The sequence below is a fragment of the Urtica dioica genome, chromosome 8 (genome assembly GCF_054948205.1).
Source record: "Urtica dioica subsp. dioica isolate 48M chromosome 8, U.dioica_male_clone48M_v1_H2, whole genome shotgun sequence".
NCBI lineage: Eukaryota > Viridiplantae > Streptophyta > Magnoliopsida > Rosales > Urticaceae > Urtica > Urtica dioica.
This window is the reverse complement of record NC_142763.1, coordinates 34,027,020-34,052,067: the sequence shown is the minus strand read 5'-3', so window position 1 is coordinate 34,052,067 and position 25,048 is coordinate 34,027,020. Positions and strand designations below refer to the sequence as shown.

At 41.2% G+C, this 25,048-nt stretch overlaps 4 protein-coding genes across 5 annotated transcripts; all 4 read right to left on the bottom strand.

Annotated features, from left to right (window-relative positions):
- Nucleotides 1–6,746: 6,746 nt before the first annotated feature.
- Nucleotides 6,747–7,642, bottom strand: LOC149389418 (uncharacterized). Its single transcript, XM_089622621.1, has 2 exons — nucleotides 7,559–7,642; nucleotides 6,747–7,298 (listed from the first exon to the last, which is right to left on the bottom strand). Exons 1-2 carry the CDS (start codon nucleotides 7,640–7,642, stop codon nucleotides 6,747–6,749), a joined length of 636 nt encoding a protein of 211 aa, XP_089478747.1.
- Nucleotides 7,643–11,812: 4,170 nt separating this feature from the next.
- LOC149389417 (profilin-3) lies at nucleotides 11,813–13,861 on the bottom strand. Of its 2 annotated transcripts, none has more exons than XM_089622818.1 (4): nucleotides 13,656–13,861; nucleotides 13,213–13,350; nucleotides 12,306–12,457; nucleotides 11,813–12,132 (listed from the first exon to the last, which is right to left on the bottom strand). In XM_089622818.1, the coding sequence occupies exons 1-3, from the start codon at nucleotides 13,776–13,778 to the stop codon at nucleotides 12,323–12,325; spliced, it is 396 nt and encodes a 131-aa protein (XP_089478944.1). In that variant the 5' UTR covers nucleotides 13,779–13,861; the 3' UTR covers nucleotides 11,813–12,132; nucleotides 12,306–12,322. The 2 variants fall into 2 exon arrangements, with proteins under 2 accessions (XP_089478944.1, XP_089478943.1); XM_089622817.1 differs by having other exon boundaries at nucleotides 11,813–12,096; nucleotides 13,656–13,856.
- Nucleotides 13,862–20,574: 6,713 nt separating this feature from the next.
- Nucleotides 20,575–21,443, bottom strand: LOC149389416 (uncharacterized). Its single transcript, XM_089622620.1, has 3 exons — nucleotides 21,204–21,443; nucleotides 20,681–21,130; nucleotides 20,575–20,613 (listed from the first exon to the last, which is right to left on the bottom strand). The coding sequence occupies exons 1-3, from the start codon at nucleotides 21,441–21,443 to the stop codon at nucleotides 20,575–20,577; spliced, it is 729 nt and encodes a 242-aa protein (XP_089478746.1).
- A 279-nt stretch (nucleotides 21,444–21,722) lies between these two features.
- LOC149389415 (uncharacterized) lies at nucleotides 21,723–22,568 on the bottom strand. Its single transcript, XM_089622618.1, has one exon. It carries the CDS (start codon nucleotides 22,566–22,568, stop codon nucleotides 21,723–21,725), a length of 846 nt encoding a protein of 281 aa, XP_089478744.1.
- Between the last annotated feature and the right edge of the window lie 2,480 nt (nucleotides 22,569–25,048).

The window sequence follows — 25,048 nt, the reverse complement described above, 5'->3', positions numbered from 1 at the left end:
AATAACATATGAAAATCCAAGAAGAATTGATACCTTCGTAGCCGCCATGGACATCCCCCTATAAATGTTGGCACCCCTCAGAGCCCTTACTTTGCCCAAAAGCACAGTAGGGTACCTGATCTGCCTCATCAGGAAGGCTGACGAACTGCCATCCTCATAGATGGGATGGTTGCGCTCAAAGTGGATCACCACCTTGTTCAGCTTCGGGTCGGACCTGGGCACCTTGTCAGGGGACGTGGGACCCGAAGAAGTTAACTCACCGGGACCTGTTACCACGACCTTCTCCTTTGGAGCGGCAACCTTGGAGGGCGAACTCCCTTCAGCGTCCACGACCCCGGCACTCTTGGCGGATTCAATTGGAACAACCGATTCTAGAAATTGGGCAGTCGCCTCGCCGCCACTTCCCACAACCCCAACCTTCACCTTCTTTTTTTTTTCGCAATCCACCTCTCTTCTTTCTCCACCTCGTCGGCCGATATGAAAACACCTTCCTTCGAATGCTTCTTTCCCTTGCTTTTCTTGGCCACAGGGGTGACCTCGACTTCGGGAGTCAGCTTAACCACTCCGGCTTTCCTCTTCACGACACTCACGGGCAATGCCACCTCGGACTCAACCCGGACAGGTTGAAGACTCATTTCAGCGTGCCCCTCAGCTTCAACGCTATCAGGCGGACCGGGTGAGCTCGCCTTACGAGTAGCCTCCTTCTCCATCGTTCGCTCTAGGACGGCCGAACTCTCGGTGGCTTGGGACACCTCGCCCTTCTGAGCATCCTTCTTGGCCTGACGAAGTCTTTTCTTCTCGGCCACGTAATCAACCTCGGCATCCATGTCACCCTCGTCGTGATCCTGCCTAAAAAATACGAGAATAAAAAAAATATGTGAACCATTCCAATATAACACTTCCTACGAGTTTGATCAAGCCTTGAGTTTGTACTCACAAGTGGCACCTCGATCAACCTCAGGACGGGTCCAATAGCCCTTTCATCTGGTGTTTGTCTAAACAAAGTATCAAGCCGAGATCAACAAGGGGGTTTATGCTTATGAGCATAAAATCCGAGTGGCGGAGAAGAGGATTTGTGAACTGGAACGATCTTTGGAGGCTTCGAAGGGGCAGAGTGCCGAGGTGAAAGCTCTGGAAGAAGAGGTGGCCGGGCTCAAGGACGAGCTGGGGAAGAAAGAAGACGAGCTGAAGCATGCTCGGCGTGATCAAAAGATGCTCCGCGACCTCGGAGTTGAGGCCCAAACAGCTCATTCGGAGCTGAAAGAAAAGGAGCGGCAGTTTACCATTGCTCAATCACAGATCGAGGAGTACCAGGACCGGGTCACCTTGCTGAAATCGAGCAACAAGGATTTAAGTGCCTTTGCCAATCGAGCTGCTGCTGACTTCAAGCGGGCTAATGCTCACATCGCCCAGTTGCAGAAGAGTGCCAAAATGATCAAGGTTCAAGCTACTCGTTCTAGCCGGAAGGCGGCTTCTGCGAAGTACCGGGGCGTCATTTCCAAATACTAGGCTCACCTCGCAGCTTGTGAAAAGAAGGTTGTGATTGTGCGGAAGCTCGATCAATGCCGTGCTGCGGCCGGGATGCTGGAAGATGTGGTGGCTGGCGAGCTCAACGATGCCCCCGAGGTTCTTCAGGAGGCGAAGGACGATATTTGCTAAGTTCACCGCGGATTTATCTGCCGAGCCTCTCCCCGACCTCGCAGGTGCAGAGGATGTGACCTTTACCCCGTACTCGGAGCGGGTTTCTCCCGAAGGCGGCCTCGAGGATGTCTCGGTTGCAATGGACATCGATCAGTATGGCTCGAATGCTGGCCTGACTATGGCGGGGATTCCTGAGGAGACCGAGGTCGTCCAAGACGTCCCCGAGCCCGGAACCTGAGGGGGTTCTCAAGAAATTTCAATTGTTTTGTTTTTTTTTTTGTTTTGAATAATTATGGGCCCGTTTGTTTTTGGGCAAGGCTACTACATATTTTTTTGTAATAATTATTAGCTCTGATGGTTTCGGCCACGAGGTCGTTTTCACCGAGCTGTACTTTTGTTTGACTCCGGGGTCGGATTTTTAATTTGACTTTATGCATGTTTATGATTTCTCAAACCTTTGCAAATTCTTTTCATTTCGACCGCCATCATGCAGGATTGGACATTTTTTTGCTTCCGAGCTGGATGATAGTAGGTTTTGTTTTATAAGGTTCGATAGGAGTAGTTTAGATCAAGTCGTTATATATGAGGAACTCCTCTCAATCTGTATATTAATTAAGTTCGCTGAGTACGCGCTTTCAGTTCGCTCAATGTACTGCCGAGCGGATCGAATGGTCTGTTGCTTAGTCGGTTAAAAGATTTCGCTAAGCCTTTTAGCTCTTTGGATTTTGCTGACGAGCTGGATGACTTATTGTATGAATTCAACTTAATCAGTTCTCGTTCGTTTTATCCAGTGAACCATTTCGCTGATTACAAATCGTATGAGAACTGCTAAGTGTTTTTAGCTCGGTCCCTGTGGTCTGGTCATAGGATAAATTACGAATTGGGTAATCAATCCTACGCCGAAAATGGTTCGGGTTCTCTATCAGAGAAACTGTTTTAGTTGGCAGTCATTTTTTTTAACCCTTTTTCTGGTGATGTGTTGCGAAAATTCACGTCTTGATTATGCTTTATGTGTGTTGGATTTATGAAGTATGATGCCTTTATCTCAGCCCGCTGCTCGATGTTCACCGGACTGAAATGTATTCTGATCATATTCTCGATTTGTTATGTAACGTGTTGTTTTGTATCATAGTTTTCAAGAGCGTGTGAATGGTCCTTTAATGAGGTATTCAGATGCTTTGATGGCCTCGATGCCTACGGGAGACGTTTGTGTTTTATTTTGTCCCGTCTTGATTTTCAGTAATTCAAAGGGATCCCATCTTTTGATCTTAGTGTTCCCCAATCATACTGAGAGCCTCGATGCTGTGAGGATGTCAAGGGTCCGTCCTTGATCCTGTGAAGGTTGATGACTCGGTTGGTAGTTCGTTTGAAGGAGCACCATGCGGAGTCAAGAGTCCGTTACTCGTTGGCTTAAAAGCAAAGATGAAGCAATTGAGAAATTTGCCATATACAAATTGGAAGTTGAGAATCAACTTAATAAGAAGATTAAGAAAGTGTGAAGTGATCGAGGAGGTGAATATGTTGAACCATTTGGTGGTTTTTGTGCACAACATGGAATTATTCACGAAGTCACTCCACCTTATTCTCCTCAATCAAACGGCATTGCCGAACGTAAGAATCGCACTCTCAAGGAGATGATGAATGCGATGTTGTTAAGTTCTGGGTTACCCCAAGAAATGTGGGGGGAAGCAATCTTGTCTGCAAATTACCTTCTGAACAAGATACCCCGGAAGAAGGAGGATAAGTCTCCGTCTGAGCTATTTATAGGAAAGAGACCTTCCTACAGGGATCAAGCCGTGACGTAGTTCGATTGGGGGCTCTACATGGTTTAGACGTAGTATTTTTTAAGGTTTATGATATTCCAAGACCTTAGAACAGGTATTCCATTAAGAGTTTCTAGTTCGTAAACTCCTGGGTGAACCATTTTCGTAATACGATAGGGTCTTTCCCAATTCGCTCCCAATTTTCCAGCGTTAGGTTCTGCCGTGTTCTAGAACGTTTTCCTAAGAATGAGATCCCCTACTATGAAGTGGCGGAAGCGCAAGTTTTTGTTGTAATGCTTGGCGATGTTCTGTTGGTATTGCAACATTCTGACCATAGCTTGATCTCTTTTTTCCTCGATGAAGTCGAGGGAATCAGAGAGTGCCATGTTATTGGCGCCTTCATTCTCACGTGCACACATCGTCCTTATGGTTTGGATTTCGTGTTCTACGGGAATGACTGATTCAACACCGTGCACCAAAGAGAACGGGGTTTCTCCAGTAGGGCGCCTAGGACTAGATCGATAGGCCCAAAGGGCTCCTGGGAGCTCGTCGGCCCATCGACCTTTCTTAGCGTCAAGCCTTTTCTTTAAAGAGTTTACAATAGTTTTATTGGTGGCCTCGGCATGGCCATTGCCTTGTGGATATCTAGGTGTAGACATTCTTAATTCTATTCCGTGGTTTAAACAGAATTGTCTAAACCTCTTTGATATGAATTGAGAACCATTGTCGGTAACAATCTCTTAAGGGGCCCCATGTCGACATATGATGTTCTTCCATATGAAGGTTTGAACGTCGATGTCTTTGACTAGGGGTAGGGCTTCGGCCTCCATCCACTTAGAGAAATAGTCGGTGATGACTAATAAAAACTTTAATCCCCCGGGGGCGGTAGGCATTAGTCCGACGATGTCCATTGACCATTTCATGAATGGGTATGGGGATGAGATCGAAGACAACACCTCAGCGGGATGCTTTATGTTCGGGGCATATCTTTGGCACCTATCACAACGTCGGGAATGCTTTTCGCAATCCTCTACCATTGTTGGCCAGTAGTATCCTTGCCTTTTAATCTTTATGGCTAAGGCTCTTCCCCCGGCGTGGCTCCCACAATCCCCTTCTTGGATCTCGAAGATAATGCGGGCTGATTCGCTCTTGGAAATACATCTAAGATATGGACCAGTGAAGCTCATTTTGAAAAGAACATTGTTGATGATGCAAAACCTAGCGCAAATTTGTTTTAATTTTTGCCTTTTTGACTTGTCGTCAGGTGCATTTCCCTCTTTGATGTATTTCAGGATGTCATCTCTCCAATCCTCCACCTCTATTGTCATTATTGTGTTTGATTGATTCGACCGGGATGATTCTAGTGAGTCCGGGGTCCGACGTTGAGGCCAGAGCTGCTAGAGCGTCGGCGGACGTATTATCTCCTCTCGGGATTCTTGTGAGCTCGAAGGTTTCGAAGTTCTTTGTAAGATCCCATACTACCTTCACGTAAGCTTCCATTCGTTCATCTCTCGTTTCGAATTCTCCACTAAACTGGTTAGCGACGAGCTGAGAGTCGCAATACGCACTTACTCTTTTTGCCCTGTAGGCTTTAGCTAGTTGCATACCTGCGATCAGAGCCTCGTATTCACCTTCATTGTTTGATGCGATGAAGTCGAGTTGGAATGATTGTTCAATTACCTCGCCATGGGGTGATACCAAGTGTATCCCCACGCCAGAACCTTGTTTTGATGAGGCGCCATCTACGTTTAAAGTCCAAACACCATCGTTGGGGTTTGTCTTGGTCACATCTCTTGGCAATTCCACAAGGAAATCGGCAAGAACTTGTGATTTCGCACATGTCCTTGCTTGAAATTTGATGTCGTATTCACTTAACTCCACTGCCCATTTAGTCAATCTTCCGGATTGATTTGGACTGTGGAGGAATGTTCGCAGCGGCTGGGTTGTCATTACGACAATCGTATGTGACTGGAAATATGGCCTTAATTTCCTAGCTGAACTAATGACAGCCAGTGCGAGCTTTTCCATAGCAGGGTATCTTGTTTCGGCGTCGACAAGAGATTTGCTAATGTAAAATACTGGATTTTGATCTCCTCGATCCTCTCGAACCAGAACGCCACTTACGGCAGCGTGTGACACGGCCACGTAGAGATAGAGTGGTTCTCCAATTACGGGCATTGCGAGGATCGGGGGCTTGGCCAGGTATTCTTTCAGCTCACGGAATGCTTTCTCGCATTCATCGTTCCATTTCGACTCCTTGTTTGATTTCAAGAGTTGATAAAAGGGTAAACATTTATTCGTCGATCGAGAAATAAAGCGGTTAAGGGCAGCGATACGGCCCGTGAGCCTTTGCACCTCTCTCTTACTTCGGGGAGATGGCATTTCCCGCAATGCGTGGATTTGGTCAGGATTTGCCTCGATTCCTCGTTGCGTGACCAAGTATCCCAGGAATTTTCCAGAAGACACTCCAAACGAGCATTTTTCGGGGTTCAATTTCATTTGATATTTATTTAATACCTCAAAACATTCTTCCAAATGCTCAACGTGATCATCTTCTCGGAGTGATTTAACTAACATATCATCGATGTATACCTCCATGCTCTTACCAATTTTCTCAGAGAACATTTCGTTTACGAGTCGTTGATACGTAGCCCCGGCATTTTTTAGGCCGAAGGGCATTACTTTGTAGCAATAAGTCCATCTGTCTGTAATGAATGCCGTTTTCTCTTGATCGTCTGGATGCATAAGGATTTGGTTATATCCTGAGAACGCATCCATGAAGGAGAGTATTTTGTGCCCAGCTGTGGCTTCGACTAGCTGATCGATGTATGGTAAAGGGAAGCTGTCCTTGGGACAAGCTTTATTGAGGTCAGTGAAGTCGATGCACACTCGCCATTTACCGTTTTTTTTCTTTACCACTACGGTATTAGCTAACCAGTCAGGGTATTTTACCTCCCGAATTGACCCAGCTTTCAGTAGTCATTCCACCTCGTCGTTGATCACCTTGGCCCTGTCGGGGCCGAGTTTACGACGTTTTTGTTTGATGGGTTTGAAGCTGGGGTCAACGTTGAGTTGGTGAGACACAACGTCGACGCTTATGCCTGGCATGTCTTCAGTGGACCATGCGAATGTATCTTTGTTTCTTTTTAAGAAGGTTATTATATCCCTTCTTGTTTTTCCTTTGAGCTCGGATCCGATCCCAACGCGGTGGTCTGGGTTGGATCCATCGAGCTGCACCTGGGTTGTTAGCTTCGGACGAGGGGAGTCTTGTTCTTCCAAACGTTCCTCTCCTCCATTTGTGTCTTGCAGAGTGTAACTAGTGGTTCCGATAGTCATTAATTTCTATGGGGTACCGTTCAACAAATCCGTCTTTATTTTGTGGTTGCTCATGTAACACATTCGCGACGTTTCTTGGCTTCCACGGATTTCCACGACTCTTTTTGGAGTAGGGAAATGGACACATTGGTGATATGTGGACGGGACGGCTTTCATATCGTGAATCCATGGTCTCCCAAGTATTATATTGAATGGAGACGGACAGTCGAGAACCACGAACTCGACGAGCTTATTAACTTCGGCTGCTCTAACGGGGAGTTTGATCACTCCCATGGAGGGTGTTACCAGGCCGTTAAAACCGGTCAGCTCGGTTGGTTCCCATTCGATGTCGGTTTCGTCAATGTTCATCCTATTCAGAGTACTTCTGAAGATCGCGTCCACTGAGCTTCCTCCATCAATCAGGATCCGGGACACAATGCAGTTTGATACATCTAGTTCGACAACCAGAGCATCGTCATGTGGTGCGACCAGCCCCCTTGCCTCACTTTCCTTGAAAGAGATTATCACTTCGTCACCACCTTCTGGTTTAAGACTAATATGGGTGTTCTTCAGCTGACGCTGATAAGCCTTTATGGAATTGATTGATTCCCTACAGAACTTTGAACCTCCAATAATACAGTCGATTCTAGGTTTCGTTTGTGAATCGGGCTAAGTATCCTGTTCATCACTTATTCCCCTTTTATCGGGAGAAGGGTTTCCTCAGGGTTGCGAGTTGAAAGTCTTTTTCTTAGGAGGGGGTCCCAAGTCAATTCCTTTCAGCTCCCCTTTAGTGAATTTTTCTGCCAAGACTTTTCTCATTGTTTCACAATTGAGCGTACTATGGCCATTGCTTTTGTGGAATTCACAATAAGCATTCGGGTCTCTATTCCATTTCTTACTAGTGCCCTCGCCGCGATTTCCATCATTCACATTAAACGCGAAGCCTGGCGGGGCCTCCGCTTTTCTTGGGATCGCATTCCCTTTCCTGTTGGGTCATATTCCCTGAGAATGCGAGTTCCCGGGGATTAGATTTCCCTGTGGACTTTTCTTGATACCATGCTTCTTAGCCAGGAAACTCCTTTCTTCCTCGGCTCTTGCGAAATTTGATGCGCGGTGAATCGCATCTTCAATGGTAGGTGGCCTGTTGACTATCATTTCTTCTCGGAAACGAGAATCGTGCCATAGTCCATTTTTTCAGGGCGGTCAAAGCTGAATCGTTATCGATGTTCGGAATTTTTTCCATGATGCTTTTGAAGCGAGTCATGTAACCTTTGAGGCTCTCAGAGCTAGTCTGCTGGGTGTTCCATAGGTCAGCCATGGTGGCCTCGTCTTCGACGAGCATAGAGTAATGCTTAAGGAATTCGGTAAATAGTTTCTGAAAACTACCGATCGAACCTTCCTCAAGCCTGGAGAACCAATCCAGGGCGGCCCCGGTTAGGTTCTCAGCGAATAATTGACAATACCCTGCCTCGAGTTCGTGTTCATAAAGATGAGCTCGACCCATGACAATTCGGAAAGCTGTCATGTGAGACTTAGGGTTGGTCGTACCAGAGTATTTCGGGATTCAGACCTTTCCAGCATCTCCAATCTTGATCCTACTAATGTCTTTTGAAAAGGGGGTTCGTCCCGTTTCAGCCACTAGACGATCAATTTCGGGAGCCGAGCTGGTGGCAGAGTGCATCTTGGAGTGAACAGCGCGGAATCTGTCATCTACCATTTTGCGAAACAGCTCCATTTCGGTTACCTCGGGCCTGGTGTTCACGAGCTCGGATTCTTCTGGGATCACAAAAGTGGCAGCATCGGCGTTACTAGTGACGGGCTGATTTTGCGCTGGAGCTTTGTCTGCGTTTGTAGGCGTATCAATTGGTGCGGAAAGTCGGGCTGATGGGACTACCCTTTCATCAGCACCAAGTGGACGAGGTGCGGGCTAAGGTAGCGACCCCCCTGGGGGAGGAGGAATTAGGTCGGGGTGATCATCCTGGGATGTGAATACATCCCTGGTTGAAACACTGGGTAGGAAGATCCTCTCCCCGACGGGGTGACCGGGATCCTAGAGAAATCCAAACTAGTCACCGTCAGGAGAGCTCGATCTCCTACCTCCAGGCCGGCAGGACGAACTGATGAGCTCGTGATTTCAGCTGCAGCCTTATCAGCTGCGTACGCGGCTCTAAGCGTGGCCTGTTCGGTAGCTAGTGATTCCAATGCAGTTCGGGTAGATTGCTGGAACTCTCTATTCTCGGTCGACCTAGCGACCAGAGTTTCCAGAAGAGATTTGATCTCGGAGGTAACCTCTCGACTCATCTCATTCTGTTCATTTTCGTTAGCCATACTTCGCGACTTGAGCTTAACTCAATTCTTCGAGGTTAGAATTCTCGATTTCGAATTTTCCCACAGACGGCGCCAAATTGTTGATGTAGAAATCTTCCTCAACAATTACGAAACTATATATAGTATATTTAATATATCGTTTTATTTATATGATGTGGATCTCAAGAATTCGTCGTAGCTAGAATTGAATTTCAAAGGAATTGCGATGAGTGGCGAAAACAATAGCAGAAAATAGACAAAAAATAACTTCTTTTTTATTGATCACGATCGAGTACAAAGCAGCAGAATTTTTTGGGAATACAGAAATAACGATATCTAATAAAAATAATAAATCACGCCCCTGCGAAATCTGCTTCGTCCTTTATTTATAGGTGAGATCATTACTCCTTTGCCGTTGATCTGGCGGACACGTGGTCGGTCTGGAGCATTTTGCGATGCTACGTGCGGAGTGGTTTGAACTGTTCTCACGAAGGTTCAGTATGGAGACCGCCTCTTCCGGACTCACGAGGTGGTCAGCTTGAAGACCGCTTCTTCCGAGCTGGCGGGGTGAACGTTGAGGGCTGGTTCTGTCCATGTGATCTAGATCTGAGCGGGTTGGGCCTGGTTAAATCTTACTAATCAATCAAGGCCCAAAAAATCTAATCGGGCTTCCCGGGAAAGGCCCAAATTAAAGGGTTGTATTCTGGTACCCACAAAAGGTAATTTAGACTTTCAAATGAGTATGTATAGAGTTCTTTAGATAATTGCTACATAGTGTATGTTTTGTGATTGAAGGCCGTATGATGTGGCGTTTATCATGTTTCTCTTTGGATATGAAGTGATGATTTTTTTTCTTCCTTTTTTGTTTAATTATCTTAAAATAGTTAGTGTTTGTCTGTGTGTAAAAAAAAATGTTAAAAATCCACCATATATTGTTTTATTTTGAAATATGGGTAATTATGAAAATTCACTTAATTTGTCTACCACGTGACAAAAGTGTGCTCATTTAAATGAAGAACTGAGCTCAAAATACACAGAAAGACTACCGTGGCACAAATCATGATATTAAAGAAAAAATATCGAGATTTTATATTACGAGGGACGCGTTGTTACATGTTTTGTAATTTAAGAATTCTTAAGTTAATATAAATACCATCACTGAAGGTAATGAATACCTATTTAATATTCAACAAAAATCTATTTCTTTTTTATACAAACAAAATATCTCATGGCACACAAGAAGATAATTATTGCCTCTCCATAGTCACTCACTCCTGATTCTATACTAGGACATTGATGCCTTCTCAATCAATAGAAATGGTAACCAACACGAGTATGAATAAATATCAATGAGTGCATCTATTTAGATTTTTTTTTTTTTTTGGCATCAAATAAAACCATTCATAATAAAATGCTACTAATGAACAAAATACAACGAAATAGAAAATCAAAATAACTAAGCCGAAATGGTGCTTCCCCTTGTTGGCCAAAATTTAATTCTTGCCGCAAGGATCTGTGTCATCGTCCTACCTGATAGAGCCCCGTCGTTCGTCACTGAAGTCGTGGTCGTGGTTGAAGTTGCTGTTTGGCTCGCAATTTTGTTGCAATTCGTGATCTGGGCTCGCGATCTCTTTGCCCACTTGTGACGCCTATGCTCCCACGCAAGCGAGCTTCTCTGTCTCTGGTGCCACGGCGGCGAACTTGTTATCTAGGTTCACATGGAGTGTTCGGATTTCTTTCTTCAATGCGGCCATGGCAGTTGCTTGGACTTTGGCTCGCTGAGTTTAGGCTTCCATGAACTTCTTCATCCACTATAAATTTCTCCATTGTTGCCTCCATCTTGAGGTTCGGCTATGACACCAAAATTGTTATGACCTGGGATTCGATCTCGAAATGGGAGCTTTGCCCATCTTTTACCGAGCTTAGTCTCCTCTCTTTCGAGAGAGACTAAACTTTTGGTGGTTAATTATTGACTGCCTTTCTCATTAATTTAGGGTCTCTTAAATAGACAAAGGATTACAGCGGAACGGGCTGAACCCAAAACCATAAACTTAGTTACATAAATAAACCCTAATTAATTAATCTAAAAAATGCATAATTTTAAAACCTAACTGCATAATTAAAAACCTTAATTTCATAATTGAAAACTCTTTAATTTTCTTAATTAATCATAGATACTGAAGACGTAACACTGAAGCATCCCTATCTCTTAAACGGAGATAAATTCCTACATAACTAAAGATTCCACTCACTCGGGCAAGAATTATCTATAAATTCCTATCTCTTAAACATGAATGATGAAGAGGATGACACACTCTGTCCACAAACTAACTAGAAGCTCGGCATCGCATCGAGACTGGTCACCACTCCACATGGGACCACCACTCTACAAGGATTTGAGTCCGCAACAAATCCCTTAATGCCACAAAGATCATCTCAAGGATTGTGAACCATAATATCATTGTCCGGAGCTGGTTCCATCACATTTCTCTGACGTTAATTGTTCTCGCAATGAGCATTGGTTACAAACGGTTGATGGTTGGATTAGATTCTAGTGATGCAATTAGTGGATTTACAATCTTCATTACCTCTTTATAGGGATTGTTATACAACAGTCTTCAATAACGTTTTCCTGCGAGGATTGAATGAAGACTGCAATACCGTTGCCAGCTTTAGTTTCATACCAGTGTTACAGGTTTTTAAGTGCAGGCCAAGGAAGAATTATTTTTTTTAAAAGAAAAAAAAAAACAGAGACCGCATTCACAGCCAAAACAGGCATCGTGAGGTTTCAAAAAAACATGCATATTCTTAACCAAATCAGAGCAAACATCATATGTTATTTCATCTTTCACCCACTAAAATATTGCAGAAGACAAACTTCAAGACCACGCATTTTTAAGCACATAAATTCCAGAGATAATATATTATTTTATGGATGAGGGAAAGAGAAGGAAACAATTGTAAACTCAAAACATACACCGACTTTGACTGTGACTTTTCCAAGGCAGCCATGACGTCTTTTCAACACCAAGCTCTCCACAACCATTTTGAATATACTATATTGCCAAATCTGCAACATGTTACTACGTCATTCATTGTTCATAGTCTGAAAGGATTGTATATGAACGGTATACATGTTAGTGATTATGAATCAATACTTTATCATCATCTTAGTAGCATGGAATATGGATTGGCGAAGGAAAAAAAAATACATATTTCTCCCGTAAATCGGGAAAAATAGGAGTCCAAAACAATATTGAAACGATTTGTACGACTTACCCAAAGAAATGATATAATTACAGACCCTGCTCATAGAGGTAATCTCCAAGCCTCTCCACAATCACGTTGCACTGCCCGGGAGTCATAGGCTCATCATATACTCCAATGATCAAAGCCTGATTAGTCTTCTTGATGGTAACACCACCAGAGCCCTAATTACGCAAAACTAGGGTTAGTGCATGGAACTTGATGTGAGCAACGGATAGCATGATTCGACGGTTCTTAAACTCGCATCATCTTCTATCTTGTATAAACCCAAAAGTAATAAAGAGTTAAGAGCATGATACGTATTCGAGGATTTTCCAAAATCGGCAAGAACAAGATTATGTGTTACCTTAATTCTATTGCTTCCCATAAAAAGGTACTTTTTTTTTCTAACCCCTAAAATGCACTAAGATGCGAGACCGATTTTACAATAGTATGATTGAATAAAGAGAGAAATAAAAAAAGCTTTCTGACCTCGCATTCTACAACTACCTAAACCCGATAACTATTGTTTCCATGAATCTATGATCGCAAGTATATACGTGAATAATATTAGTAGCTAGAAGTTCAAAGTGCTGTTATTATTTGAGACCTGAACCTTAGTCCCTCAACATTTCCATTCAAAACAAGATAACGGAGTCGACGAATTAGAAGCACAAGGAAATATTAATCATGCCAATGATCAATCTTGGGAAATCAAACTCGAGCACTCCTGATTTCCATTTCATGTATATTTCTATTATTTACGGTTTCGAGTAACGACATGCCTAATCTATTCAGACTAACCTAGCGATCGCCGGATATCCTAAGATGAGAAAATAATCGGATTGCGATTAGCAACAAGATGCTACATGGAGATTCTAAACTAGCAAATTTCGATAACTACCAAAAGAATAATTAAAAATCAAATCCAAAGCCTAACCTTCTTTCCTCTGATAACAGCACCAGGTTCGCCTTGAATGACCATATACTTGGTCCCACCAATGAATAGCCCAGTCGGAGCAAGATATCCCGACTCCTCGAAATCTTTCATTATCCCTTCAATTTCCTCAGGCTTGAACTGCGATATCAATCACCACAAACCACCCAATTCATAACGCTTTAAAGAAAGCAAGGCATACAGATAATAGTCGAAATCCACAGCAAATTCTTCTTTTAAATTTAATAAGCCTCGAATTACGGTAGAGCAGATATCATCAACAGTCGGCAAGAAGAAAATAAAAATGGTTTCTAACGATCGCAGATTCGGCAAAGCAAAAATGATCAAAGGAATCGAGATCGGAAAAATCGCAGAGATCCAATACAGAAAAGAGAAATCGAAAAAAAAAGCGACGAGAGGAGTGGTGAGTGGGGTTTGAGGGAAACCTGGGGAAACTTTTCGCTCTGAGCCCAGACAGCACCGTCGTGGCCGATGATGGCGGCGGCGGAGAGATAGTTGCCATCGATCTCGCACATCAAGTGATCGTCCACATACGCTTGCCACGACATTTTCGTTCGGAGTAGTGTTTTTTTTTTTTTTTTTTTGAGCAGAGATTTTGTTGAAGGAAAGATGGCACGAAGAAGAAGACGAACTATTATTAATAAAAGAATGTGTCCCTACCCAATATGAATAGAGAGAATCTCGTGTGTGAGCGTGTACACTTCGCCTATTGTGGTCACGGTACCATTGCTTGCCTATGCGACGACATATCCTTTTGCCTTTTACAGTTTTACTTCACTTTCTATATATTTTATTTTATTTTTATTCTCGACTACACACTCAATATTTGGATCAGATTCTCACATATTTTTAGTAGTTGATGTTTATGATTAATTCTGAGTTTATTTTTAAATTAATAGTTTTTTTTATTATAAATTTATGTAAATGTGGAATATTATTATTAAAAAAACATCAAAGAGTCATAAAAGTTTATCTTTTAAAAATATGGATAATTAATGTTTTTTGTTTTGTCACAAAAAGTTTCACCTAATTTACCAAAATGGCATAAACCATCGATTATTATGAATGAATTTATCTTTTCGTATGATCAAATATAAGCAATATATCGTCAAAATTTCAATATAATCATAATTTATAAAATATTAAATAAATAGCTAAATGGTTGATATGGCATTTTTTTTTATACTTTCATTATCCTTATTTAATCAATTATTTATATTTTTTTATTTGAAAAAAAAAATCTAATTTAAATCTCTAATTGGTAGGATCTCTCATGGAGAGAATCTCTTTCTTTTTTATCACTTTTTTTTTCTCTCATTTCATCTATCCATCTTTCTCTGAAATTAAATTGCAACATGATATGTACTGAGTTATCGAGATAGAACATAGCTTTCATGAACACGATTATTGACGTAAAAAATCACCTCAAAGCAGTTTCGACTAATTCGTGAAGAAAATGGTCGATTTGAATTCATATAGATGAGCCTCATAATTTCGTAAGAGATTTAATCAAATTCCCAAATTGGGAACTGATGAAATAAACGAAACAATGTAAATTAAATAAATGAAAGATGAATCTGGGCTTTTTATTGAATTGATATAGCGAAACAGTGACGAACAAATTGAAATGATGAATAAACTGTAAATAGCAAGATCGGGCGAGCTCGAGAGTATTGTCACGTGCGAAAATATGCTCCTAGATTTTGTATTCATAGTTGTATGAGGCGATGGGTGAGCTCCGAATCTTCAGGGCCACGTAATGACTCAAAATCGGTCCTTGTTACTTGTTGCGAGAAATTCACACGTGCAAGTGCATGTGTCGCCCAAGTAATATAGATTTGTAAGCAAGGTTGTCGAACCCACGAGGACTAGCAATAATTAGCGATTTACTCTAACTTGAATCCGAATTGATTCCAAGGTATGACGAGAAGAGGCTACGATTAAACTAAAAATAGATAAAAGACAAGAGACAGTAAATCAAACGAGTTTAAATAATAAGAAAAGGAGGGCCACGATTTTACCATGAACCGACAACATTTACTATCCCTATTTTGTCTATTGTTGCCTCGTTCTTGTGTTACCAATCTCACTATTTCTAACTTATTCACTAGCATCTCTTGAGTATTCTAGCAAACCTATACAATTGACGGATTATTATCCTCTCGGTCTATAATCCTATTAAAACAATCACACGCTCGAAGAACAAGAAATCAAACGATTGCACTCTCACCTAGAGTTTTCTACTAACCTAGGTCGATCATGATGATTATAGCAAAAGCACAATAATACTCTCTCGTGTAGCAAACAATCTTAAACAATAATTCAAAGTCAGCTAGTCAATGAACTAATATCAAGCATGGCTAATAATCAAACAAACATAAATTGGAACGAGCAATATACAAATATTAGAGAACTATCAACGCGTTAACATCGGCTCGGGCTACACCGTAGCCACATAAAAATCTAGCCGCTAAAAGAATTCATAAGCAAAGCTAAGCATAATATAATAATCAAAACCAAAAACAAATTCATATTAAATAAACCACGATGTTCAACAATATTCTAAAGCAACAAAATAAATAAAAGGGAGGAAGAAAGAAGAATGATTGAATTCGGAGAAGAAGATCTCCTTGGATTGTCAATTCCGTCGAATAACACTTTTTACTCCTTCAAAAGCTCTCAAAACAACCAAACATTCTAACAAAAAACTAAAATAAAGGGAAATATATGTTTTTGACGTTATAAAGTCGAATATATAGGTCAAGGGATGTTTTTCAGAGCAATATGGGCCTTTGGATTGGATCCAAAGGCTCAAAGACGTCAAAAAGCGGGTAACAAAAATTGTTGAAATTGTCATCTGCACGGCGCGCTTAGGAATTTTTTACAATAGTGCGGCCGTCAGGGCATAAATTTTTAGAAATTGCTTTCTTTGCGACGCGCTGATGGGTTGTTTTGAGCGCGGCCTGTCTCGGTATCTTCATCGCGACGCAGTGAGAGCTAGCACTGTGCACCGAAGCATTGACCAACTCCAATCTTCGTTGACTTTGCTCAAAAGTTACCCGTTTTGCTTTGTTTCGACCTCTAATTTCTTCTGAATACTTCTAATAAGCTTCAATGACGTTCTAGGTCTCGATTTAGCACCTTTTACCTGAAATTGACATTAAAAACACAAAATAATCTCAAATACACTTGAGAACTCGTTAGATTCATGCTCGGGATCGATAGATTAGTACATGTAAAACATACTCATCACTACTCACTTGGGGGCCACCTTTTAGCTTTCACCTGGTCTTGACGAAGTTAGGAGCTTTTCTTGTTGAACGGTCTGCGTTCTCCGGGTCTTGAAGAAGGACGTTAAAGGAATGTGGCATTAAGCAAGCTAACCTTCACCAAGGTCAGCTCGCAGGATATCGATTTGAGATGGTGCGATGCGAGATTGGACAAGTAGTGTTTTGTGACACCGAGTTGGAATTAGACAAGTCTAGCTCGATGTCTTTCGTGAGCTTCCATCTGGGCTTCAAGATTACTCTATGGGCCTTGATCAAATTAGCCTAATTTGGCCCAACCATTGTGTATTAATGGAGGACGAAGTCCAACATCAACTGTGAGTCTATCAGTTTATTGATTATGAAGCAGTGGAAAAACTAGAAGAAAATGCATCGCGCTTGTTCTCAAGGACTCCAAACAAACTGAAACCCCGAGCTCAGACTTGCTCGATACACTGTGTCACGTGGAGCGCACTAAACTCGAGAATATAATATTTTATTTTCGTAGAAGGCAAAAACTTGGATCGTGTTCTCTCTTGACTATCTCTCTTTCTTCTCTGTTTTTCGGCAATTTTATTTTTTGGCTAGAGGGCTTCTCTTCTTTCAAAATCGTGTAAATCAAGAAACATTGTTGTTATGTAATTGTGTGGCTGCTTTTCTCTGAATATCTGTGCATTTGTGAGGATTTAGATAACTTTGGTTTAGTGTTCTGATATTCAAAGGTTTTGTGGTTGAATTTATGACTTTGTGTTCTTCGTATAAATTTCTCTTCATCTCTTCTTTTTTCGATTTTAATCTAAGAAACCAAGCTGATGGTTTGTGTTTGAAGAAGAAGTTCCAAGCTCTTGAGGTTGAACACCCTCAAGGTGAATTTCTTCACTAATGCTCGCCGACCTTACTTTGTTCTGGCGACCTTGATTGCATTTGTCAGGCATACAACATTCCGAGCGAGATCGAGCTGATTTTGTCCGTACCTGGTGAGACGGCCGAAATTTTCAAGCCCAGATAATGTTTTGTGCATGATATGTTTTCGAGAAGTGCGGGTTCAAATTTCCTATTCACACTCTACTTCTTCGTTTACATATACGTCAGCTATAACAAACATTTGTACATACATACAAAAATTCAAAACAAATTTAATTCCCTAACTCACAAAAATACAAAAATAAAAATTTAAAAATAAACTCACCACAATTTCAAACCCTAAAAAAACGAACCCTATAAAAATACCCATCATATATATAACCTAACACTAATTATTTATCTAAATAAGGTATAAAAAAAATTAATTGTAATGTAAACACACATTTGTGGTGGTCGCGGGTGGAGATGAGTTTGAGGTAGCGACATATGGTTTAAAAGCAAACAATTGATGAGGAAGAAGAGTAACAAGATGCTGGTAAAGAAGAAGAAGAAGAAGAAGAAGAAGAAGAAGAAGAAGAAGAAGAAGAAGAAGAAGAAGAAGAAGAAGAAGAAGAAGAAGAAGAAGAAGAAGAAGAAGAATGAATGAATGAAAACCACAACGAAGAAGAAAAATGAGAATAGGAAGAGAGAACCGCGGCGAAGAAGAGGAAGAAAAAGGGAAGGTTATAAAAAAATGCAAAGACTCAAGCCTTAGGTTTGGTTTCACACCAGTTCTTGGCAACATGCTTACCCCACCAATATCACAATTTCATCTATATTGTACGACAATTATAAAGTATCGTATAACTGCTCCACACTACAGTGTACATCTTTGTAGTTGTGGCGGAAAACGCAAAATAAATCATTCTTGTATGACAGTGTTTGTAACTGTCGTACAAGGATTCATTTTGTATGACAATTAATGAAAACTGCAGCACAACGTGTCCAAGCCACGATTTGTTCGCGTATAGCCACGACGAAGAACATCAAATATCTCTATCACTGTATGACAATTGTCTACACCGTCGTACAAAGTTTCCCGCGCCGCAACATATCTGGTTCTATTTGTGTTGATATTTTACGACAATTTAAAACTGTCATACAAATACAATTATGTACGACATTTTAAAAAAAATAATCGGACAAAGATCTTCTTCGCCGCGGTGAGAGTGATCTCCGCCTCGGCTAAGTACAAATGGTTGGACGACAGTTGAGAAATTATCGTCTAATCTCCAGGTTTATGACTTGGACGACAGTTCTTGAAAAGTGTCGTACAAGCATCCCCGCATCGCGGCCTGTTTAAGGCTCGTTGCAGCGAAACATGCTAGGATGGAAGTTTTTCAGGAACTATCATTCAAAGTGTGTCGTCCAAGCCCTAATTTATTGTAGCTATAGTTTATGCCTTTTTTTCTTGAAATTCACATCCTTACCAATACATGAGATGAGAGCTTTTATTATAGAGAAAATGACGGCAAAAGTCCCTAAAGTTTTAAAAAACAGTTAAGTTAGTCCATATTCTTTTTTTTTACGGTGAAAGTCATTCATGTTTAGTTTTTGTCATGCCGTTGATCTCCAACCTAATTTTAGCGTCAATTTTTTACGATGTCATAACAAAAACGTTAGTTTTGACTGACGTCGGGTTTTAAGTCGTAATTTAGACAAATAAAATGAAATAAAACTGAATAAAAACAAATCAAAACAAACCAAATGAAAGAAAACAGAGGCCATCGACAAACATTTCCCCAAATCCAAAATTGAAAATCCTAGACCTAAATTCCATCTGTATCGTGGTAATCAGTTCATCACGAACTCAAATGGGTGATGAAGGTTCAGCGTCGTCGGTATATAGCCACTCACAGCGCACGTCGAGGCGAGGAATCACTGGGAGTCAAAACTCGATATCTCATGGTCGGATAGTTAATGGACGTTGCTCGTGTGGGGTCACGGTGGTGCAAAGGACGTCGTGGATGGATTCAAACCCGGGTAGAAGATTCCTCGATTGTTACAAGAAAAAGGTAAGTTATCGGATTCAAACCCTAGTTTTTAGTTTGGTAGTTTAATTTCGGTATGAAACTAGGTTTGATTTTTGGTCTGAGTTATGTAGCAGATGGTGGATGCACAAGTTTTAGGTGGGTTGACCCAGACATTTGTGAGAGGTCAAAACAAGTCATTCCTGGGCTACTGAGAACAATTAACTGCTTGGAGTTGGAGAATGCCACTACAAAGAACAAGCAGAAGCATCAAGTGTCAAAGAATGTTGTAGCAGAGTTCAAGTTGTGGTCAAAGAACCCGTGAATAAGATGTTGTAAAAGTGTATCTGAATTGGTTATGTTTAGAATGGCAAGTTAAAATTGTTTCTGAATTGGTATCTGGTTTGAATGGCAACTCTGAGTGGGTACTGAAATGGTAATGAATAGGTACTGAAATGGCACTGCAATTTCACTGATATTGAACTGCAATTTCACAGATATTTAACTGAATTGGTAATGAATAGGTACTGAAATGGCACTGCAATTTCACTGATTTGGTAATGATATTGAACTGCAATTTCACTAATATTGAATTGAATTGGTATTGAATTGGTAATGATATTGAACTGAATTGGTATTGAATTGGTAATGAATAGGTACTGAAATGGCACTGCAATTTCACTGATTTGGCATTGCAATTTCACTGATTTGGCACTGATATTGAACTAGAAATTGGACTGAATTGTAACTGATATTGACACAAAAATTGAACTGAATTGTAACTAATATTGAAACAAAAATTGAACTGAATTGTAACTGATATTGACACAAAAATTGACACTGATATTGAACTAGAAATTGAACTGAATTGTAACTAATATTGACACAAAAATTGAACTGAATTGTAACTAATATTGACACAAAAATTGAACTGAATTGTAACTGATATTGACACTGAAATTGACACTCAAGTTGGCACTGCATTGGTACTAATTTGGTACTGAAATCTTACTGAATTGTAACTGAAATAGTACATCATAATAAACAGATTCCAAAACAACATACTACAACTAAATAATCTGTTTTCAGCAGAATTCCAATAAAACAGGTATGCACACCAAAACAACATAATCCATCTAAACTTGTGTCTGAGCAGTTTGCTTCTGTCTTCTCTCTCTTCTCTTGATTGTCTCTGGTGCAGGGTTTTAAGTCCTAGGTCTGCCCATCTTCTTTGCTGGCTTGACCTGTGAAACAAGCAAACCAGTTGTCAAGATTTACATATAAAATTTTACAAGTCAATTCAAATTGTACCTGACTTGATCCTGGATTAGAACAGGTTCTCTTGGAATGCCCTTCTACACCACAATTGCTGCAGTGATTCTTTTGCCCCCTCCTAGAATGTTTTGTTTCAGTTGTATACTCTGAAAATGGCCCAAACCCAGGAGCTGGCTCATCACCTATTTTGTTCCTTTTCTTCTTAGGTCTTCCAGGCAATGTCATTTCTGGTGGTGGAAAAATTTTGTTGAGAGCAGGTTTTGGCCACTTATCTAGACTTGCCATTGGCTCAATTATCACACTGTAACACGTATTGTGAGCCTCGCGCTTGTACCAACTGTCTACATAGTCATAGTCTTTGAGTCTAGATGCCCATATACATGTCAAGGCATGAGGACATGGTATGCCAGACAATTGAAACACCCTACAAGTCCAAACCTTAAGCCTCAAGTTAACAACAAAAGACTGTGAGCCTTGAAAGTTAACCTGGCAATTGAAAAACAATGTATTCTTAATAACTTGAAAAACAATGTATTGAAAAACAATGTATCAAAAGTACCTGGAATTTGGAATTTCCAGCAAGTGTGGACTGACAGTATCTTGATACATTCTTGTGCTTCTCAATTATCTCCATGATCCTAGGACCAACTGGTGTTTTCCATTTCTGAGCTGCATCTCTCTTTTTTGCAAACCGACACATTAGCCAAAACCTAATCTTCTCTAACAAAGTGACTATAAGCTTGTCTCTGGCCATGAGTATTGCACTGTTGAAGCTCTCACACAGATTGTTCAACAGCATGTCACTTTTGACAAGTGTTTTGAATTGAGACCTACTCTACTCCTTCTGGTTTTTCTGACTAAGCCACTCAAAGGCCTTCTCATTCTCATCTTTTAGATCAGCCATTTTGAGCTTGAATTCTTCTTCTGTTGAAGCTCTAGCATAGTTCCACAGCATTTGGTTGAGTAACAAAGTGACTATAAGCTTGTCTCTGGCCATGAGTATTGCACTGTTGAAGCTCTCACACAGATTGTTCAACAGCATGTCACTTTTGACAAGTGTTTTGAATTGAGACCTACTCTACTCCTTCGGGTTTTTCTGACTAAGCCACTCAAAGGCCTTCTCATTTTCATCTTTTAGATCAGCCATTTTGAGCTTGAATTCTTCTTCTGTTGAAGCTCTAGCACAGTTCCACAGCATTTGGTTGAGTAACAACCCCTTGTGTTCCTTCTTAAAGTTAGCATGTAAATTCCTAACACAGAATCTAACTTCTGCACCAGGAAACACCTCTGAAACAACTCTCTCCAAACCCTTCTGCCTATCACTAATCACAGTAAATCCAGTTGAGTTTTGTATGCCAAGATCCTCACTGAGAAGCAGCATGAACCACATCCATGTCTCTGTATTTTTCTTCTCTACCACAACATAAGCAACTGGGAAGCATGAGTTGTTAGCATCAATACCCACGGCAGCAAGTAACATGCCCTTGTAATATCCTTTGAGAAAGCATCCATCAAATCCCAATAAGGTTCTGCAACCTCTATTAAACCCCTCCTTGCAAGCATTCAAACAAATGTACACTCTTTGAAATAGTCTTTTGTCATCAACTAAGTCTGTTTTCAGTATAGCTGTTGAACCTGGATTAGTTGCAAGAATTTGCTTGCAATAATCTTCCCAAATGGCATACTGGTCTCTAACAGAACCTTCTAGAGCATTTCTGGCGTTGTTCATGGCTCTAGTAAACACTGGATACGAGACATTGGTGTAATGAGCTGCAGTAGCTAGCTCTTTGAAGTTCTGATAGTCCATGTTAAGGTTGAGCCTAAAGTGCTCAAGGACCTCAACAGACAACCAATTACTGGTGACTAATTTATTATCAAACACTAGTCCACACTCATGATTGTCTGAAAGAGTGTTGATTCTCATAGTCCTATTATCAGAATTATGAACTTTAGCATATAACGTCCAATTACAGCCTTGTCCTGTGCACCTAGCCCGTACTCTGGTTTGGTCATTATGCACATACTTGAATGACCTATGTTGTTTAATGAAAACCTCTCTTAACGTACATCTCAGAGACTCAACAGATGGGAAAAGCATACCCAAGTCGAACTTGAACTCTGCTAAGTTTGCTCACGGGTTGAACGACCTCCTCGACGGCTGCTCATCGTCTTCGTCGTAGAGGCTCTCAAGCTCACTCTCTGACCTAATGCCTTCAGAGTCTTCGCCTGGACCACCCTCATCTTCTTCACATGCCTGGTTCACCGACGACCACCATTGTTGAGGGTGCTTTGGCTGTCGATCTTCATCATTCTCTTCCTGGCCAACATATGCCTCCTCTGCAAAGTCAAACTCTTTACCATTTCCTTCTTCAATTTCGGGTTCTTCGATTTGGGGTTCTTCCATTTTCGGTGTAAGGTTAAATGGCGGTTTTATTTTCAAAACTCTTTCATTTGGTTTGTTTTGATTTGTTTTTATTCTGTTTTATTTCATTTTATTTGTCTAAATTACGACTTAAAACCCGAAGTCAGTCAAAACTAACGTTTTTGTTGTAACATTATAAAAAATTGACGCTAACATGAGGTTGGGGATCAACGACATGACGAAAACTAAACATGAAGGACTTTCATCGTAAAAAAAAAAGAATAGAGACCAACTTAGTTGTTTCTTGAAACTTTATGGACTTTTGCCGCCATTTCCTCTTTATTATATAACTAAACTGTTTCCAATTTCTTTCTACTTATATACACATTTTCTATTTCTAAAACAATTATATAAAAAAAGGAAAAAAATATAATTAATGCTTTTTTTTATTGCATTTCATAGTAAATAATTTTAATACTTTTATTTCTCTAAGTCAAATCAACATAAAAAAAAACAAAAACAAAAAAGTGGGTTTTGATGTTCTTTTATTTATATACAAGCAGTATACCCCCCACGTTACTATAGAATAATTAATATATTTTAGTTTGGAGGAAAAAAAATATATAGAGACATGTTCAGAAATATTTAATTTGAATATGATGTATTTAAAGTTTTTTGGAGACATTTTTATCTATCTGATAAAAACAAAAATCGGTACGAATGAACACTAGTTTTGTTTAGGGTCCAATCTCTTATTATTTCTTTATAAAAAAAAATGAACAGTGTTTTTTTAGTAAATGAGATTCCTCTACTATATATATATATATATATATATATATATATATATATATATAATATAATATAAGGGTTATTAAATTATATAGCCACACTGTTATAGTGAATTGGGATATAGCCCACCTTTCGTTAATTTCTTGTAAATAGCCAAGTTAACTTATTAACAGATTAATAAAATACTTATTTAATCCAGCCAAACATGTAAAAAAAAGTAGTTAATAGGTGTTGTCGCACAAAAATGAACAACTATTGAAAGCCTCGGGCGGTTCGATCCAAGGCCGGACCAAGTGATCGCACCCGGGCCAAGAGTGTGAACTTGAAAGTCTCGAGCTAGGTTTTCTCCGATCAACCCGCCTCTCGGGAGAGGTAGGGGGTGAGGAGGAGGAGTGACCGTGCCTTGGGTGTCGGCTGCCTACGTACCCGTGTGTGGGATCAGGTCAGAACGTAGTTCAAGCGTGTGTAACGCAGTCTGAAGCGCGGAGCCTTAATGGAGAAGCGTACTCGACGAAGGAGACGAAGCGCGGAACAGTCCTCAGCGGCGTCTCAGAATTTCGGAGATCGCGGGCGCGAGAGAGAATGTGTGTTTTCTCTCTTTTGGAGACGTGGAAGGCTCTAAGTCAAGAGTTCCTTGTTGTGGCGGAGATTCCGGACGCGTAGGCGATTCCTAGTTGGAAATGCCGGACGCGTAGGCGATTTCTCGTCAGAAATGGTGGACGCGTCTAGGGTGCTAGACGCGTAGGCGATTTTCAATCGAAAACCGTTAGAGCGCTCGTGGGCTCAAGATTAATCGTTCGATCAAGAGAGGCGGCACTCGGGCGTCCCCGGAAAGCGCTTCAGAATCTCTGAGAACGAGAAATCGAGGAGAATCCGCTTCAGGCCAAGGATGGCATCCAGAGAAGCAGAGAGAAGTCTCAAGTTCCTTGAGAAATAATGGGATGGCTTTCCCCTCAATGAGAGGGGTATTTATAGGTGTTTGAGGGCCTTAGAAGGTCCCTTTTTCGTCCATGTGGGACTAGGGGCGCGCGCCGTCAATTGGAGGTGCACGGCGCGCGCAGCGCACAACGCGCAGCGCGCGGCGCAGGGGGCGCGGCGCGGGATGCGCGGCGCATGGAGCACGCGGCGCGCGGTCTGCCTGGCGTGGCGCGCTGCTTGCTGTGCCTGGTCGGCCGGCGCGACGTGCTGCGCGCGCGGTTTCCCCGAGGGGTGCGCGGTGCATGGGCCGTCTTGTCGGACTCTTGTGTGGTCCT

Excerpts from the sequence above, each read along its gene's own strand:
- LOC149389415 (XM_089622618.1), bottom strand. The coding sequence starts at position 22,568 with ATGAGAATCAACACTCTTTCAGACAATCATGAGTGTGGACTAGTGTTT.
- LOC149389416 (XM_089622620.1), bottom strand. The coding sequence starts at position 21,443 with ATGCTGTTGAACAATCTGTGTGAGAGCTTCAACAGTGCAATACTCATG. Across the intron at positions 21,131-21,203 it reads CTGGAAATTCCAAATTCCAG|GTTAACTTTCAAGGCTCACA; the intron begins GTACTTTTGATA and ends TTCAATTGCCAG. Across the intron at positions 20,614-20,680 it reads CTAATCCAGGATCAAGTCAG|GTCAAGCCAGCAAAGAAGAT; the intron begins GTACAATTTGAA and ends CTTGTTTCACAG.
- LOC149389418 (XM_089622621.1), bottom strand. The coding sequence starts at position 7,642 with ATGGAAATCGCGGCGAGGGCACTAGTAAGAAATGGAATAGAGACCCGA. Across the intron at positions 7,299-7,558 it reads CCACAAAAGCAATGGCCATA|CGTCAGCTGAAGAACACCCA; the intron begins GTACGCTCAATT and ends AAGGCTTATCAG.
- LOC149389417 (XM_089622818.1), bottom strand. The coding sequence starts at position 13,778 with ATGTCGTGGCAAGCGTATGTGGACGATCACTTGATGTGCGAGATCGAT. Across the intron at positions 13,351-13,655 it reads AGAGCGAAAAGTTTCCCCAG|TTCAAGCCTGAGGAAATTGA; the intron begins GTTTCCCTCAAA and ends TTGATATCGCAG. Across the intron at positions 12,458-13,212 it reads CTGTTATCAGAGGAAAGAAG|GGCTCTGGTGGTGTTACCAT; the intron begins GTTAGGCTTTGG and ends TTGCGTAATTAG.